Source organism: Lichenostomus cassidix, chromosome 5 (genome assembly GCF_008360975.1).
Source record: "Lichenostomus cassidix isolate B80296 chromosome 5, HeHo_3.0, whole genome shotgun sequence".
NCBI classification, from domain to species: domain Eukaryota; kingdom Metazoa; phylum Chordata; class Aves; order Passeriformes; family Meliphagidae; genus Lichenostomus; species Lichenostomus cassidix.
In genome coordinates, this window is record NC_139486.1 from 56,496,391 (window position 1) to 56,512,974 (window position 16,584).

At 38.5% G+C, this 16,584-nt stretch overlaps 1 protein-coding gene across 1 annotated transcript in view; it reads right to left on the reverse strand.

The window, feature by feature from the left end:
• Positions 1-16,584, reverse strand: part of ABCC8 (ATP binding cassette subfamily C member 8) — a 72,930-nt gene that overhangs the window by 17,598 nt on the left and 38,748 nt on the right. Inside the window, exons 17-26 of the mRNA XM_085063232.1 lie at positions 13,496-13,531; positions 11,926-11,961; positions 8,546-8,644; positions 7,647-7,731; positions 6,900-6,980; positions 4,769-4,906; positions 2,321-2,446; positions 1,522-1,621; positions 690-937; positions 31-191 (exon numbers count right to left, since the gene is read on the reverse strand). Of these exons, the coding sequence (XP_084919358.1) occupies positions 31-191; positions 690-937; positions 1,522-1,621; positions 2,321-2,446; positions 4,769-4,906; positions 6,900-6,980; positions 7,647-7,731; positions 8,546-8,644; positions 11,926-11,961; positions 13,496-13,531 (1,110 nt within the window). The remainder of the gene's footprint in view (positions 1-30; positions 192-689; positions 938-1,521; positions 1,622-2,320; positions 2,447-4,768; positions 4,907-6,899; positions 6,981-7,646; positions 7,732-8,545; positions 8,645-11,925; positions 11,962-13,495; positions 13,532-16,584) is intronic.

Genomic DNA, 16,584 nt, shown 5'->3' on the forward strand with positions numbered 1-16,584 from the left:
ATACAATTTGTATTAATATCAGAGAAATACCTCATTGGAGCCAAAATGATTTTATTTAGTAAAGAAGAGTGCAGCTTTTTGGTGACTTTCAAGCCAGTCCACTCCACTGCTATTGATGTGACAAGACATAACACGATGCCAAGGCAGCAAAGAATGCTGAAAACTTTTGAATATGGAGAATGGTCTAATTCCTAAGAAACAAAGAATAACACAATTATTCACTTTAAACTATATCTAACAGTTATTGTAAACACACAAGCACAAGACTGAAAAAAATGTAAGAGTATATCCTTTTTGCTCCCTAAATTAAACTGTTTATGACTTTCACCCATCTTAAATCATAATTTTTTATCCTTTGGAGAGAGAAGTGTTTGCTTGAAAATTAGAGATAAATATGAAATTTAAAATCACAGAATTCAGGGAAAAGAAAAAAATTATGATATCAAAATTACTTTAGAGACCCAGGCTTAGGTATAACAGCTAGGTGACTAAAATACAGTATATCTAGCAAAAGGAGAGCAACACACCAAACTTAACTTCGTTTTACTGCACTGTGTGTGCAAAAATGCATGAGAGTGGCTCTTTAATAGAAAAACAGCACACTGCATACAAATTCTGGGGCAGAGACTGACAGTGGGTGAGCCCCACCAGTGAAACCACAAGAGGAAGGTGAGCAAGGCATTGCCTACCATGCACTGGGAGCAGTTTTTTGCCTCTGGCTCTATCTTGATGGAAATGGCATGCTCGGTCCAGAGCGCCAGGCAGTAGTCGATGGCCACCATCACTGTGTGCTTCAGCAGCTGGGACAGGAGCAGCAGGGGCAGCAGGAGGATCCCTGCTGCACTCAGGTACTTGCCACAGGCTCTCCAGGGCATCTTGGCTCTCTGGTGCAGCACTGAAGACAGGTTGTCTTCGTCATCACTCTCTGTTACTTCTTCTGCAACGTGTGAGACAAAAGGACAGGCATGGTGACATCAATGTCAAAGGGACTGGCAAGTGGTAGCCACAAGCCAGGATAAAGAATGGCTTTAGGGTGAAAGTACCTGCTCAGGCATGCATGTGTTAACCTGCTGAAGTTAGTAGTAATGCACACTAAAAGGTTGAATAAAACCTCAGCACTTGGTAATCAATTTCTTCAATCATGTTTTTGCAGTTTGAAAGTAGCGGCTTGACAAAAATGAATTGCAATCTTTTTCCTATGTAAAACCTTAAGCAAGCATGTTTAGCCACTGACAGGTGAAGTACACCCAGCATAGTTTAATATTATTCTTCATTCATTATTAAATGATATTCACATACAAGAAAAAACCTCAGAAGTCTGGAGGAAGTGATGACTTGCGAATGCTTGCAATCACTCTAGTCCAGAGGTCAAAGCAATGGAAAAAGCACTCTTATAAATCATGACCCACATGAAAAATGATTTTTCCTCTCGCCCATTTGAATGGTGTTAATTCATTCTAATATAATTTAACTGTTAAACAGTGATGTACTGGCAATGGACTCAAAGGCTCAAAGCTTCACCTTCATCCTCTTCATCATCTTTCAGCAATGCTTCCCGGGAATACATTGTCCTCCGGAGATTTGTTCTTTCCAAAACAGGGTTTTCCTCAATAGTTGTTTCCTGAAAAAGGGACAGTTCATATGTTTTAAACCACAGAATTAATACCCCAAAAAAAAAAAAAAATCCTGGTTGTGATAAAATTGTTTCCACTCAGTGAAAAATAGAAGTGACAATCTTACAGCAGGCAGCCATAAGTGATTGATTTGCTACCTCTGTGTAAAACCAAAGGATATAAATTAGATATCTAATATTAATTTCAGGGTGTCAATCCCAACCCTCTTGGCATTTGTAACTTGGACAGTTACCCCAGAATTAATAAGAACTAAGATTAATATCTCATTACTCCTGTGTTATAGTATGAAAGACAAAACATCATAATTTAAGGAACTTAATGAAGACATATCTGAAAAGCTTCTACCCAAAGCAATGAGTAAATTCAGGCATATACATATAAAACCAATGGTCAATATTAGCAGTGCTTTTCCTAAAATAGCCCTATTTAATATTTTTCAGATGACAATGTATTGATAGGGCTTCCTATCAAGAAATGATTAGAACAATATCAAGGAAATATGAGATGTCTAGACAAAGGAATTTATCTTAAGAGATAAATAATAATGGTAATACTAATACTACATTCCTATTAAGTTAGACATCACATACAGCCTGTTATTTCTTGCTAATCCTTTCAACTCAGAGAAAAAAAAAAAAGACTACAACATTTTCATGCATATATTGATTGCTCTGCCCATCAAAGACCTTCTCCAGCTCCTGGTCTTGTCGATTCATTAATGTCTTCCAGTGTTCAAAGAGCTCAGTCTCTGATTTCTGAATGTCCTTGAGTGTTCCTTCTCTCTGGATATTACCATCTTTCATTGCAATTATCTAAAAAGTCAGAAAGACAAGGGGTGAGATAAATAGCTGGGCACGTCTATTTATTTTAAAGCTATGTTGCTGTGCTTTGACACGATTTTCTCTTTTCTTAAATAAATAATATTTAATATTAATCTGTCTTCCTCAAAGACAGTGACATTATCCCCTGACTCTATCCTCTTCCTTCAAGATGCTGAAAAACCCAGAAATTTCCTGCTCTCTGTGTCTTCAGAAAAAGCTGCTTTTAAGGAAGAAGAATGGGATCCCTGTCAGCAGACAGGAGGGCACACTACTCTTCCTAAACACCAGGCATTAGCAAGATAAGATTTTAGAGTTCTCTTACCTCCTAAAAGGAAAAAGCTTTTAGCAAGATATTGAGTGCAGTAGGTTTTGCCCTCATTCAGGAAATTAGATATCAGCATGCTGGCTCCTTCTCTGATACCATGGACTGATAAGGAAGAGTGAGGGAATTTAAATCCCTCAAGTTTTAAAAGCATAAATAGTGGACACAGTTTGGAAAAAAAAAATATGTGTGTATATATATATATATACACAAAAGTCTGCAGGGATGGGTTTCCAGGTCTGTGTCAGTGTAACTATGTAATACACACAATGTAACTACTGTCACCCCAAGGTCTGACAGGGACAATTGGAAAATGAGGCAAGCAGATTGCAAACCCACATCATTACAAAAGAGTAAATGCACTATTTATTTTTCTCTCTCCCTGGAAACTCAGAAATTTCCACAGGCAGGCGGCAGGGAAATAATCTAGGATCTTTCTGTGGTCAATCTATTCAGGAAACCTGCAACTGAACTGGAACTTGAATTCTTCTGAGGGTTTTCCTAAAAAGATTTAGAGTGACCATGACATATACTTCAACTATATTTTTATTTAAATTTTCTTAAAACAAAATAAATATTCCCTCTTCACTCCATTGGGTCAGAATTGCTAAGGATTAATGAAATCTACACTTAAGGAATAAAAGGTAAACTATTTTGTAATAAATATTTTTTAATTATCAAGTTCATACAAATCCTTCCTAAGCTACAGGCTATTTGAAACAGTGTATTTCATTAAAAATTACACATCTAGAAGATAATAAAAATAATGTAATTTTCATACAACATCTCATGAAACACCAACATCTAGAAATGGGTCCGACATTCACAAAGAACATTAAAACAATTATGCTGATAAAAGGCTGTGTACACTTAAAATAAACAATAGCAAATACATAACAATAAAAAAAAAGTTAAGATGAACCTCATAGGAAGGGGAAGAAGGCAGAAAATTCCTGTACCCCAAGAGACACTAACCAGAAAACCAGAATCGTTTTGAAAACAGTGGTAACTCTTAGAGGTAAACAGCTGAGGGACAAGGTGACAGCAGAGACCATAAAGGACAAATGCTGCCCACCAAAAATCTGATCAGAGCAAGATGAACGTCTACCTGCAACTTTATACCTAGCCAATATGAAGCTCAGGAAGCAGCTGAAATGTGATTATTTCTTGAGACCAGGAAACTGCTGCTATAGCCTGTGCAAGGTGAGAAAGAGAAAAGTCCTGCTAGGAGGTATAACTGCAGTCATCAATCACTGTGGGCAAGGAGAGCTGGGATGCTGGAGAACTGCAGAACTAAGTGCAAAGCCATGTGAGCCAATGAAATAAAAAAAACAAACATCAAAACCCCCAAAATTCCTTCTTCCTCTCTGACATTTCCAATTACAAACTGGGATAGAAAGCATACCTCCTCTTTTCTTTCCCTGTAAAGCACAAGATATAAAAAAGAAACCTAACAAAACAATCAAATACTACACATTTCTTAAAGTCTTGCCAAAAGACAAAGATGTTCTTGATATATTATACACTAGTACTAACCACAAGGAAATAGTGGGTTTTTCTCCTTACATTTCCAAGCACCTCAATATCCACTTTGCATCGATGCACCTTGTTCCATGATGGCACAAATTCCTAGTAACATCCCAGCAGAGGCAAATGTGCTACTCAAACATTTCACCATTTTGAGATATAAAAATTAGCTAATATTTCCCAGTATAACTAATGTTTTTGGATAGCAAATATATCTTAAATGCAACCTGCTTTCCTGAGAGTATTAAGTATCAGCTCTATGAAAATCCAAACTATTTATGTGTTCTAAGACAAGAATCTCAAAATTACAGCACCCCTAACTGGCTAATTTTCAAAAAATCTTTATTATACCTCTTCCCACTAAGCTATTACTTGGTGGAGAGATGAAATGAAAGCATTGCTTGCAGCAAGACAAATTCCTGCCACACTGCTGCCTCCAGAAAAAATGGGAAGAGCTTTCCTACCCAGTCAGCGTGGGGCAAGTACTGCAGCTTGTGAGTGACCAGCACAATGGTCCGCTTGTCCTCCCGCAGCATCTTCAGGATCCCTTCCTGCATGAGGTGGTCACTCAGGTGGATATCCAGGGCAGAAAAAGGATCATCCTGTCATGAGGAGAAGTGGGTCAGCTTTTGGAGCCAGAACTGATGGGATCTAAGGAAACTGATTTTAAGGTTTTAACAGCAGTAAGAGCAGTTAGAGTAACATGGAAAAGAGAGAAAAGATGCTATTAGAAGATCAAAACCTTGCTGAGGAATGGTTTCTTTAATTTACAGAGCACCAAAGCCTTGAACTGTGTTTTTGCAGGGACTCAGACATGCAGTAATGCCAGCTGTGTCAATGCCACAGTTCTGTGGGGCTTTCTGGGACCTGCTCCTCTCCCCAGATGTGCTCATGGCCCACACAGCTGGAGCACACAGCTTCTGTCAGGCTCCAGACAGTGTCCCAGGCTGGGTCTATGGCACAGTTATTGCATAACTGCTCCAGGGACAACGAGCATATTTCTATTTCTCCTGTACATCACTGGCTTCAGATTTTTTTGTTTTGTTCATAAATCAATACTCTATTAACAAAGAATCACCAAAAAAAAAAAAAAATCACAAAAGGAGCAATATTGATAATTTCCATGACTCAACTCAGATGCTGGATTTTTGACCTAGACTATCTTATTGAATCAATTATATGTAATTCATCTAGGCATAAATTAATCTGTACCATCTTTTGGGAAACTTGTTTACCTAATGCTATTTATATGGAATCACAAACCTTGTGATTTGATTTGGTATTTCTGCTTGCAATAGCGATACTGGCTGGAGGATTTACTCAGTGTTACTATTTCCTACTGTAATATTACACTAAACCCAGGCTTTATTAAAAGTCAAAAAATATCTGAAATAAACTGTAACATAAACATGACCACTCAAATTCTAATAAACCAGAGCACCATAATGTAAAGCACCTGCAAAGTGCTTTTCAAACACAGTAACTTTGTGATGCAGAATTTTCTCTGTGCTTACTGAGCAAGATGTTGTCAGCTCTGCTGCTGCACTCTTCTGATCTGGCACAGACCTAAACATCACCCGTATGACATTTACACTTGTGAGAGTGAAGTTTCATGAGCATTTCTTTACAAAATCAGCCTTAGAAGATCTGAGTGTTTGCCAATACTAACACAGAGGATTCCTGGTTATTTTTCATATATTAGTTATTTTTATATATTAGGAAATAAAGTTTATTTGTAGGTGTTTTCACATTATCAAACCATATGAGAACCTGTTACTATTAGGATACTATTGAGTGTCCTTCACAGAAGGACAAAAAGGGCAAAACCAAGCTGATCTGCAGCATCTGGTACAACTGCTCCCTACTCTCCTGCACTCTGATCTTTGCCTGGAAATGCCTCACACATGAAGCAAGCACAGACTGATCAGCCTAATTACAGGGAAATGTCTCAATAGGCTCCCTTTCTTTTAGGGATGACAGCTAATGTGCACAGCATTCCTAATCCTACGTGATTTATGTCTCACTGTCCTTACAGCTGGGTTCAAACCTTCTGGAAAGCTGAGCTAAAGAAGGAAGTCCTAAATTGGAAAGCTAGCAAGCTCACTACCAGTGAGTGTGTAGGATGCACCTGTGAAGCTGTTAGAACCTGCAGTCACTCTCTTTCCATAGTTGAAGCTGGGACAGGATGTGCAACAGGCACTTCAGGGTGGAAAAGCAGCTTAGATTGTTGCAGAAGGAAACATCCCAGACACAAGACAACATTCATTTTAGGCCTGAGACAGCTTAGGAATTTCATGAATACAGCTGAGATTATTAAATTTTTAAGGCCCAAAGATAAAAACAAGGGTCAAATTGAATTTTCAGCATACTGAGAGACCAAGCATCAGCCTTTCAATGTGCAACATCTATCTGTCTCTCTGCACCATTTACAAAATGCTTCTTTACCTGCAGGCTAGCTGACAACAGATCTAAAATACACAGTGCACATTTGGCTCAGCTCAACGAAGCAGCGCTCAGTGTGTGACCCATGAAATACTCTAAATGCTCCCATTTTGAGCTTCTGCATGGAGCATGAGCAGAAGGGCAGCTACTCACCAGGAACACAACATTTGTCTGCTGGTAAAGTGCTCGTGCCACGCTGATCCGCTGGCGCTGCCCTCCAGACAGGTTAATGCCCTGCAGATAAGCAGGAGAGAAGCAACCAGACAGTTAAAAAAACCCATCAAATGAATAATCATATTCATATCCTGATTGGATTATCCATAGAAGACTTTCTGGGCAAAGAAAGCCTGGGAAATTTTTCCAAAATGTGGGCTTGCAATGTATCCCTGTCATGTTTTAGGGAGCATTTTTGGGGCTCTTTTACTTGTTTGTGACGGTGGCAGTACATGCTAGAGTAAATTGTTTACAAATCTGTGACTTCTGTTTCCTTTCTCGTCACTCCCTAATCTTCCCATATGTGATAAAGGCATTGATTAAACACCTGCCCTTCTGTAAATGAAAGGGCTCTAAAAAAAATAAAAAAAGTGTTATTATTTATTTTTATGTTACTCCTAAAGAAACCAAAAAATGTCCTTTTAAGTCAGGATATCTGCAACAGCAGCTGCAGAATAGTCAAACATTCTGATAGCAGCACATTTAAATCGCTGCACCTCACATAAATGACAGTGTTTCCATGCTTACTGAGCAATGAGCTTTCAGACTAATGACCCAAACATACACTTAACTAAAAGATGACCTTTGTTGCCAAATAACCTGTAAGATTTTAGGAACTAACAAAATAATAAACCCCCCCCTCTATATATTGAAACCAAAAATAGAAGCCTGTAGCTGTTAACTGACCCTCTCTCCAATCTGGGTTTGGTCTCCGTGAGGCAGAATGTCAATATCAGGCTGGAGGGAACAAGCATCAATTACTGCTTTGTACCTGTGGAAACAAAAAAGGCAACAAAATCCACACAGATACTGCTGGAGAAGCACATTTCCTACCTGCAGAGGAACAAAAACCAACCGGCTGGAAAAAATCACACGGTGGAAAACATATTTGTTAGCCACTAATTGTTCTAATGGGATCTCTTTCAATCACGGGCAAGTAAATAATATTTCAGCTGAGAAAAAGGATCCTAGATCAGCTTCCCAATTAAAAATGTTAAATAGTTACACCCAGGAAAAACAAACATAACTTTTTCCAAAGTAAGTTGCTATTTTTTAGCATTTAATTGTTTTTTACACCCAGGGCTTTTGTTTCTTGTTTCTTTTTTCAATATCCAAGGATGACAGAAAAAAATGAGTGTAGGATACAAATACATAACCGACCACTTCTTTTAAGTGTGGGGGAATGGAACAGCAGCAATTGATTTCTAAATATTTTACAATATCTGGGGGGCATGTATTCTGAACAAAAAGGCAGCCCATTAATCCTTTACAAACAACATTCCCACTCCCAGTCAGGTGATGTCCTTCCAGGAGAGGCAAACTAGTCAATCAGGTGTGAGAACACTGCATGCTAAACAAACACAGTCCTTGGAAATGAAAACATTCGTACACTCGAGTTCAAGTGAGACAAACCCTGTCCCTTGTGTCACTCAGGAAAAACAGGGACAAAGGGGGATATTGCCATGTTCAGGCAGGTGCACTAGGTTTGTTCCTACAAGGAGATGGGGACCCCATGTGTGACCCACACGACCCCAATGTTTAGGGAAAAGGGGAGTAAAACACACAACACTGCTGGAGCCTGTTACCTCTGTTTGTTAAAAGAGCTTTCAAAAGTGATATTCTCTTCCACTGTGGCATTGAGCAGCCAAGGCTTCTGGGATGCATAAGCTACTGCACCTCTTTTCCTGGGAAAAAAACAAACACAAGAGCTGCCAGCTTGCCAGTGCAATTGGTGCTTTTGGAAACCATTTTATATTTTGTAAATGAAGAATCTAGTGATTAGTCTTCAAGAACACTTAAACTTCTTTCTTTAGGACAATTTCCACCAAGGAAATACATAAGATGATAAATTTCCAACAGAATACTGAAATGGTTTACATAACTGAATTTCACTTTGTTCCCTCTTCTACTCAGAGAGTGTAGCTCAATAAAGCTGCCTCTTGAGCAGAGTGGATGGCAGGAGGAAAATTACCAAAGACTGCATACCATCTCAGTTTGGATAGATTAATAATTTAAAAAAAGTGTAGCAGATCACTGGTTAGGCAACATATTTCAGGACGGACATTCTAAAAAAGGTATTTTTAATGTGTTTGAAAAAGGTCCAAACAACTCCACATATGCACAAAGGCAATTCCCTCTGCCAGTTATTTTCCCAATTCTAAGAGGAAAACAGAGTAAGAAAGTAAATAAGTTATTTCTATGCCTATAAAGGCCAGAAAAGGGAACACAGACAAAAAAATATTTCCTAAATTTCCCCTAGTGAAATTGCCCTCATAATGTACCATCAGAAGGGACAACTTACCTGGTATAGTCAGCAAGATCTCACTCATTATGCATGTATTATTTCATAGAAATTATTATTATAACTACTATTTAAAAATACAAGTGTCTGCCCACTAGAGCATTTGTGCTTTTGCTGTCTGTGGTGCACTAAGGACCTCAGTAAGGCAGAGCTGGGAGAAAGGCAACATCTTTTATCAGAGCAACTGATACTGTTGGAAAACTCATTGGCATATCACCCTTTCTCTAGAAAAGGGCCAAAAGAGGGATCATATCCCTGAAAGCATATTTGTTTTCTTTCTAGCTCTATCAGCTAATCCAATAAAAAGATAGGACCTCTCACCCAAACGTGGCCTCTGTCTGCTAGACATCCATTCTGGCAGCCTATTTCTACTGGGACCTGAAAGCAATTCAAGCTATGACTTGACAAAGTAGATTTTATTTCCCTTTATAAGTTAAGGTCACTTGCCCTGCTTGTTTTTTTCAGGCTTTTACCAAGCTTGTTTAGCAACCATGATAGAATCCGATTTTTGTTGATGACCTGAAGGAACAATTCCACTATCCTGTGAACAAGCTTCCAAGTTAAAATTTATGATGGGCCATTAGAATTGAATTATGCTTTATAAATCTTCTTCACTGGAAAATGAAATGTAAATAGCAAAACAAAAGAAAAGAAAACACAGAAAATATCCCCCAGGCAGCCCAGCCTGCAGTCCCAAAATCTAATTCAAAGAGCATTCAGGTCTGCCTCAAGAGAAGCATTTTTTCAATTAGTACGAAATTTTCATGCCAATAATTGAGAAAAAATTGCTCTGAGCATTTCAAGATGAAGAGTTATTCCCTTCCCCTCCTCTTCATTGCTTGAATCTGTGCCTTTGCAGCTCTTAATTCTCAATGCGATCAGAAAGTCACTTCTAATTTAGTTTTTGAAAAACAGCAGCAAAGGTTTGAGGAAAAAGCTTTTCCAACTTTTGCTAGAAGTGTTTTTGGGTTGAGTGAAGATATGGGCTCTGCCAGTGTGATGCACTCCACGCTGAAAACCAGAACAGAGTCTGGGAATACCATTCACATTTGGATTAAATTCTGCTTTTGGGACATCAGGGAAAATTCATTACTGCAAGGAGCTTGGCAACAGGCAGCAAGCTTGACAAAATTGATTACAGACTGAGGATTTAATAAGTTCCTCTAAATTAATCCTAATTGCAAATTGACACTGGGATGACATATCAGGAAGATCATATTTTGACATAAACAAAAAACCTGCAAGGGCTTGCAAACTTCTTTTCCACATAAATGAAATCCATCCACAGTGCTGCTTACAGTAAAGAGACAATCAAACACAATTGTTACTGAAACTGTAAGAAACATGTGGCTAAAAATCCAGAGAACAACATATTCTGCAATGAAGTGTGCAAGACTTGCTCTGAAAGTCTGCCTTGAACATACACAAGGTTTCAGTTACAGGACTGAATGCAAACCAATGGCTCAGCCAACAAAGACTTAAAAGGAATTTATTCTGCAGGTGGAAGTGATTGCTTCCTGTCCCCAGACTGCATGAATTACCATGTGTTTTCATCAATGGAGTGTGTTTTTTTCCCCTCTGATAACACAACAGACTAACCACAGCCTCTTAATTTTCACAGAGATGCAGACAGAAAAATTCAGCTATGCAATGAATAGGGATAAAGCTCCCCTGAGTTCCCTGGAGATTATGAGCTTTGTCTAATACAGAATCAAGCCTGTTTACTAATTATGGATCAGATTAATTCATCAGAAACAACACTGTCAAAAAGAACAACATGCACTTCTTTACAGTGTGGGTGACAGAGCACCGGAACAGATTGTCCAGAGAGGCTGTGGAGTGTCCCCCACTGGAGACATTCCAGAACCATCTGCACACCATCCTGTGCCATGTGCTCTGGGATGGCCCTGCTGGAGCAGGGAGGCTGGACCAGATGACCAGGGAGGCTGTGCTCCCTTCAACCTTACTCTTTCTGTGAAGATTGTTCGTTTAAAGTTATTAATCTCTATTTTCACATTTTGTTTTGTTAAGCCCAGGAGGCACAATACATCCTCAAGATCGCTGAAAATGCAGCTAGTTAAGGAGCATCCATATATGAATCTCAGTTGCTTTAATAAACCTACAAAATCTGAAATGTTGCCAATTTTTAGAAGAAAATAAATGCACTTAAAATGCAATGGAGTTAGGATTATGATGGTAGAGGAAATAATACATTGCAAAGCCTTTCCTGTGTGTTTTGGGATTGCTGACTAGTTTTATCTTGATTATTTTGCACAATTCATTATCTTCTGCTATCAGTCAACTCAAATTCAAATGTTCTCCTGATATGAGAGAAATGTGAACTATTTTGTATTACCACTGCATATGAAAAAATTTGCCTCTTTTATTTTCAGCCTGATGGAAACTATTGGAGCATTCTGGTCTTGCCAATCCAGAGCATTCAGGAATAAATAGTTTTGCCATTATTAAACTTCAAGGGTCATTTGGCTTGTTCTTATTTTAAATCTTGCAGTAGCTGCATACAGAGACATCCTGTTTGTCTTCTAGGGGGAACATTAAACTCATTAAGTGCAGAGACTTCTGAACAATGTTCACCGAGTTACACAATGGCTGAGGTAGGAAGGGACCTCTGGAGCTTCCCCATTCATTTTTAAAATGTTTTACCTGAATTCCATGTCAACAGGAGATTCTTTCTCTGGGCTGCAGAAAACAAACACAAGGGTTTAAAAAAAAAAATCAAATTATTTCAGACAGTGCAAATAACACCACAAAGCAATATCACTATGCTACAATTAAAAATACAGCAAAATGACTGCATGACAGAAATAAAACTCTTTTCATGCTAGAAGTCTGTGCTATATGATATTGACCTAAAAAAGGTATGGTTAAGATTCAATTTTGAGAAGTGCTAAACAACCTTGTAGAAAGCCTTCAACACCTATGAGCGAATGCTCAAGACCTCAAAAGACTTTGGCCCAAAATACTCTCTCTTCTGAGAGCACCAAAAAGGTTCTCCAGGATGTCAGTGCAACAAAACCACCAGAGATATTCTTACAGCACTTAACCAACTAGGATTCCCAGAACATATGATAATGTAGATAATTATTTCTTCCAGTCTAATATTCTTTCCTCCTTTTTAATACTCTTGCTGTACTGTTGTGCACATTATCTCACCCTTTGCTGTCCATTCCTGTAAGTTTCAAACATGTGAATATCCAATTCTGATAACACTTCTCTTGTATCTTAACGGGTTTAAATGGTTTCCCTTCAACTTGACCCAGAAATTTCAGTCTTTCTTAATACAGAAAGGACTGTGAGGTTTCCAAGTATCCTTTACCATGAGGCTTAGACATGAGGTGCATGAAACTCCCTCATTATGCTACACACAGATGGGAGCAGAAGTTTTGCAGGGCTCAGTCTGACAGCCAGGTAACAAGTCTGAGAAATATGATAAATGGGAGAGAAGAAGCTGGTGGAGCTAATGAAAAGGCAGTGGAGCAGTTGGAAAATAACAGAACCAAGAAAACATCCTGGTCAGTAGAAGCCACACAATTTAGCTTAATTCAGGGACAGGAAATCCATATGACACTGCTGATTTCAGTAACAAAGTTCTCACTGACTCCAGCAGGAACAGCATCACCACTGTTACAAGGATTACCATTCTGGAGGTTTGCACCTCAAAGTCAGAAAGCTTTGATCTTAGTTGATTTTAATTGGTAGATATTCCCAAAATCCAAGCTGAGCTATGTTAATCAGGTAAAAATAATTTCCATGCCAACAGATGGACTAATCTGCTGCTCTCCACACTTCTCTGTGTGTGCCTGAAGAATGGTAGGTGAGAAAATAAACTTATGACAGGATGTAAAAAAAAAAAAAGAAGGGAAGGGTAATGGGGAGAATTTGCTTTATTAAATGAAACCTTTAAATACTTGATACTGTTTTTTAAAGCATAGCATAATGTGGTTCAGACCTTTAGAGAAAGACTTTCAATTATATATTAGAACACAATTTTCAAAATTCCCAAATGGCAATGCTTTCATAACAGAAATCCAACTCTTTTTTTGTAACATGCATAAGTGGTTTCAAAAACTGTATCCTGAGATAATGGAGTTAAAATTTCACTGATTTTGAGAATTCTGACTCTTAATCTTAAGCACAGATTTTAGAAACCTTTTGGTTTTTTCTACAGCAATCGATTTAGCAGGATAACCAATAACTGCAAACAATATCATACCTGAAATCTTCCCCCGTCTCACTGTCAGAAGTGCAGCTGCATCACAAACAGAAAGCAAACATTGTTTACTTAAGTGAGCACAAGCAATCTGCCCCAGAAACTAAAACTATTAAATCCCACTTAGTGCACAGGCTGCAAACATTACTTATCACAGGGCTGCAGTGCAGCATCTGTTCCTTCTACACAAACTGACTTGATTTCATCAGGCAAAAAGACTTGGTGACCCTTTTCTCCTTAAAAACATTAATTTGACCCAACAAATAAAATCGCCTCCACCCTGTCCTGGAGGTGCTAGCAGAACTGAGAAGTCCTGCTGTTACAAGAATGCAGTTCCACTTAAAAAAAGCTCATTTTCTGGGAAAACAAAATGATAATTTGTGATACTGGTTTTTTTCCATGACAATAACTGAATCTTTGCTGCATATAATGAGTTAGTGTGAACCCCAAATTACACCTCCAGTTGCCACATACTGTGTTCTGTGTCAGCCCTGCCCTTGGGGGGACATGCCTGTATAAATGTAGGCAGGTCCAAGGGTTGATTTTGCTGTTTTGATTTTGCTGTTTTTGAATGTTTACAAAGATGTTCAGAGTTGTTTTGACAGGACGACTGGGCATACTTATTACTGATGCTAAATTCAGTTCCATTCAAAAGAGTAAAAGATCTGTGTGTCAAATGATATAAATAAAATCAAGGAGGAACACAGTCTTTCATGCTTTAAAGAGGACAGTCTCATTAACTTTATGCCAACATAATTTGCTTATAAATATCCAGGAGAGAAAACCATACCTGCAGATTAAAAGGCTGGTTTGAGACACTTCCATAGTTTATGCATAATAAGCACTGACCATATCTAAACTGAGTTTACTGTACAATTTGAGAGCACCAGCCAGCCACTAGTATCTTAACTCCAGAGATCTGTGTACTGAACAAAGCTTTTCCACAGTTAACTTGCACTCCACTGGTCTTTAGTGACCATGTGAACTCAGTGGCACCTCCTCCAAAAACCCAAGAGCCTGTTGCATATTATTTAGTAGAAACACGTTCTTTACAGAAACTATGGATAGGCTGAAACAGAAAATATTTTTTCCATGCAACAACCCAAGGACCCTGAACCAAGTGCATATCAATTCACTAATCTGTGTTTCTGTTCTGTAGCTGGCAAATGATTCTCTATTTGGAGTTTTAGCTCAAACTTCTCAACACACTTTTTCCCACTTTGTTTTATCTCTCTTCCTTTTCCTGCACAGTCCTGGCAATTAAGGATGCCTTGATCACCTACCAGTCCTGAAATGCCAAAGTAACATATGTTTGATAATGAGGTCTAGATCTAATTTGTCAAGGTATTTTAGATGTCTAACGATGCAAAGATGAGCCTACTGAGATTTTCAAGCCTTCAGATCTTAATTTCCCACTTAAATAAAATTAGTTACTGGGATGTTTCTGAAAACTCCAGTAAACATATATTTTTAAAAACCAATTAATTTGGAGGCATAAAACCAACTTTTTTCATTTGATGAAAACAGTCAACTCCACATCAAGTAGAGTGAAAACCATGAAAACCTTCTGTTAAAAACCTCCAATCTCTATCTTCCTTCACATCATACAGACTCAAGATTCACACGCAAGTATGTACCTCCTGTTTAAAACAAATGACATAATTATGTTTGAGCAAACTATTTCTCAATCAGGTCAGTTTTCTGGTATTATTTACTCCAACAAGACTTGAATTGGGACTATTAAAAGTGAGATACTGCCCAGAAGAAATTAGCATGGCATACACCATAATTATTCACTCAATGACAGGTCAAATCATTACCATTTATCACCCACGCAGAACATAAATAATGATTTCTCTATTTTTGTTAAATCTCTAGCTGTATTACAAAATATTTATACTGAGATGCTCTCAGCCTGCTTTGGACAAGAGGCATTAATCTGAGCAGGATCTTCTGGACACACACTGTAACACAAACAATAAAAAATCCCAAATGAGCCATGGCTCACTTCTGATTATCTCCCTCCTAGTCCAGGAATAAATTACATTACTTTTTAAGGGTTTGAAACAAATAATTTTTATAAGAAACAGGCAAAAGTGATATGCAGTTAATCCTGTTTTATTCATAAAGCATGGGGGCAAAGAGTAGGGAAATGACTTGTTATCCATCAGCCCAAGGGAAGGGCCAGGAATAGCACTCAGATTTCCTGAGCAAAATCTCAGTGCTGAGTGACATGTCAGCAGGACACATCCTCCATCTTCACAGCTGTGACCTTGGAGGAAGGGAAGGAGAAGGAAACTTGGATGAACTAACTCAGGTCTATTTTGCAATATGAATGACTGAAGCCAAGCATTCCCAAAGAAAGAGCTGTAACAAGGAACTGACTGGTTTGGCTGACAATTTTCACTGCCTGAGCTGAGGCTGAGAGCCCTGGTGATTACTTGATAAGACTACTCTCCTTGAACCTGGGATAAGGTTGCATGTTCCCGGTCAGGCATTAGTATTTTCTTATCAAATTAAGGGAGCTTTCATCTGATAGCTTTACAACACAGGTGTGCAGCCCACACTGGCTGCATCCATCACTCTGAATAGACCAGGGCACATGGCAGCAGCTCTGAAAGATGAGACCACACATAAACTGTCCCAGTGCAGCTAGCACTTCCAGTGCTCAGATTGTTTCAGCCACAAGTCCCTCTCCACATATCTGACAGATAGCAGGGCAAATGCGATAACAACTGAATTTCACCTTGTGATACTTTGGCACATGTAGAAGACATGAAAACCAGCTCTGACCTTTCCACTGTTGGGAAGCACATACTCCTAAACAAGAGCTATTTAAAAAACACAGCACAGTTTCTGATCAGAAGCATCATGTCGTCTGTTTTAGTTTCGCATCAGACATTCAAATTACACTTCTTAATCATGTTATGCTATCTGTGAAAAATTACAGCCTTGCTGAAATGAAATTAGTTCACCTAATAAGGCTGCAGGGATTCTGTGTGGTTCCTCACCATAGTCTGATTTTTTGCTTAGAGAAGTGTATTCTCATGGATAGATCACCACATTCTGGAACTTTGCCTTCTGTTTTTGTT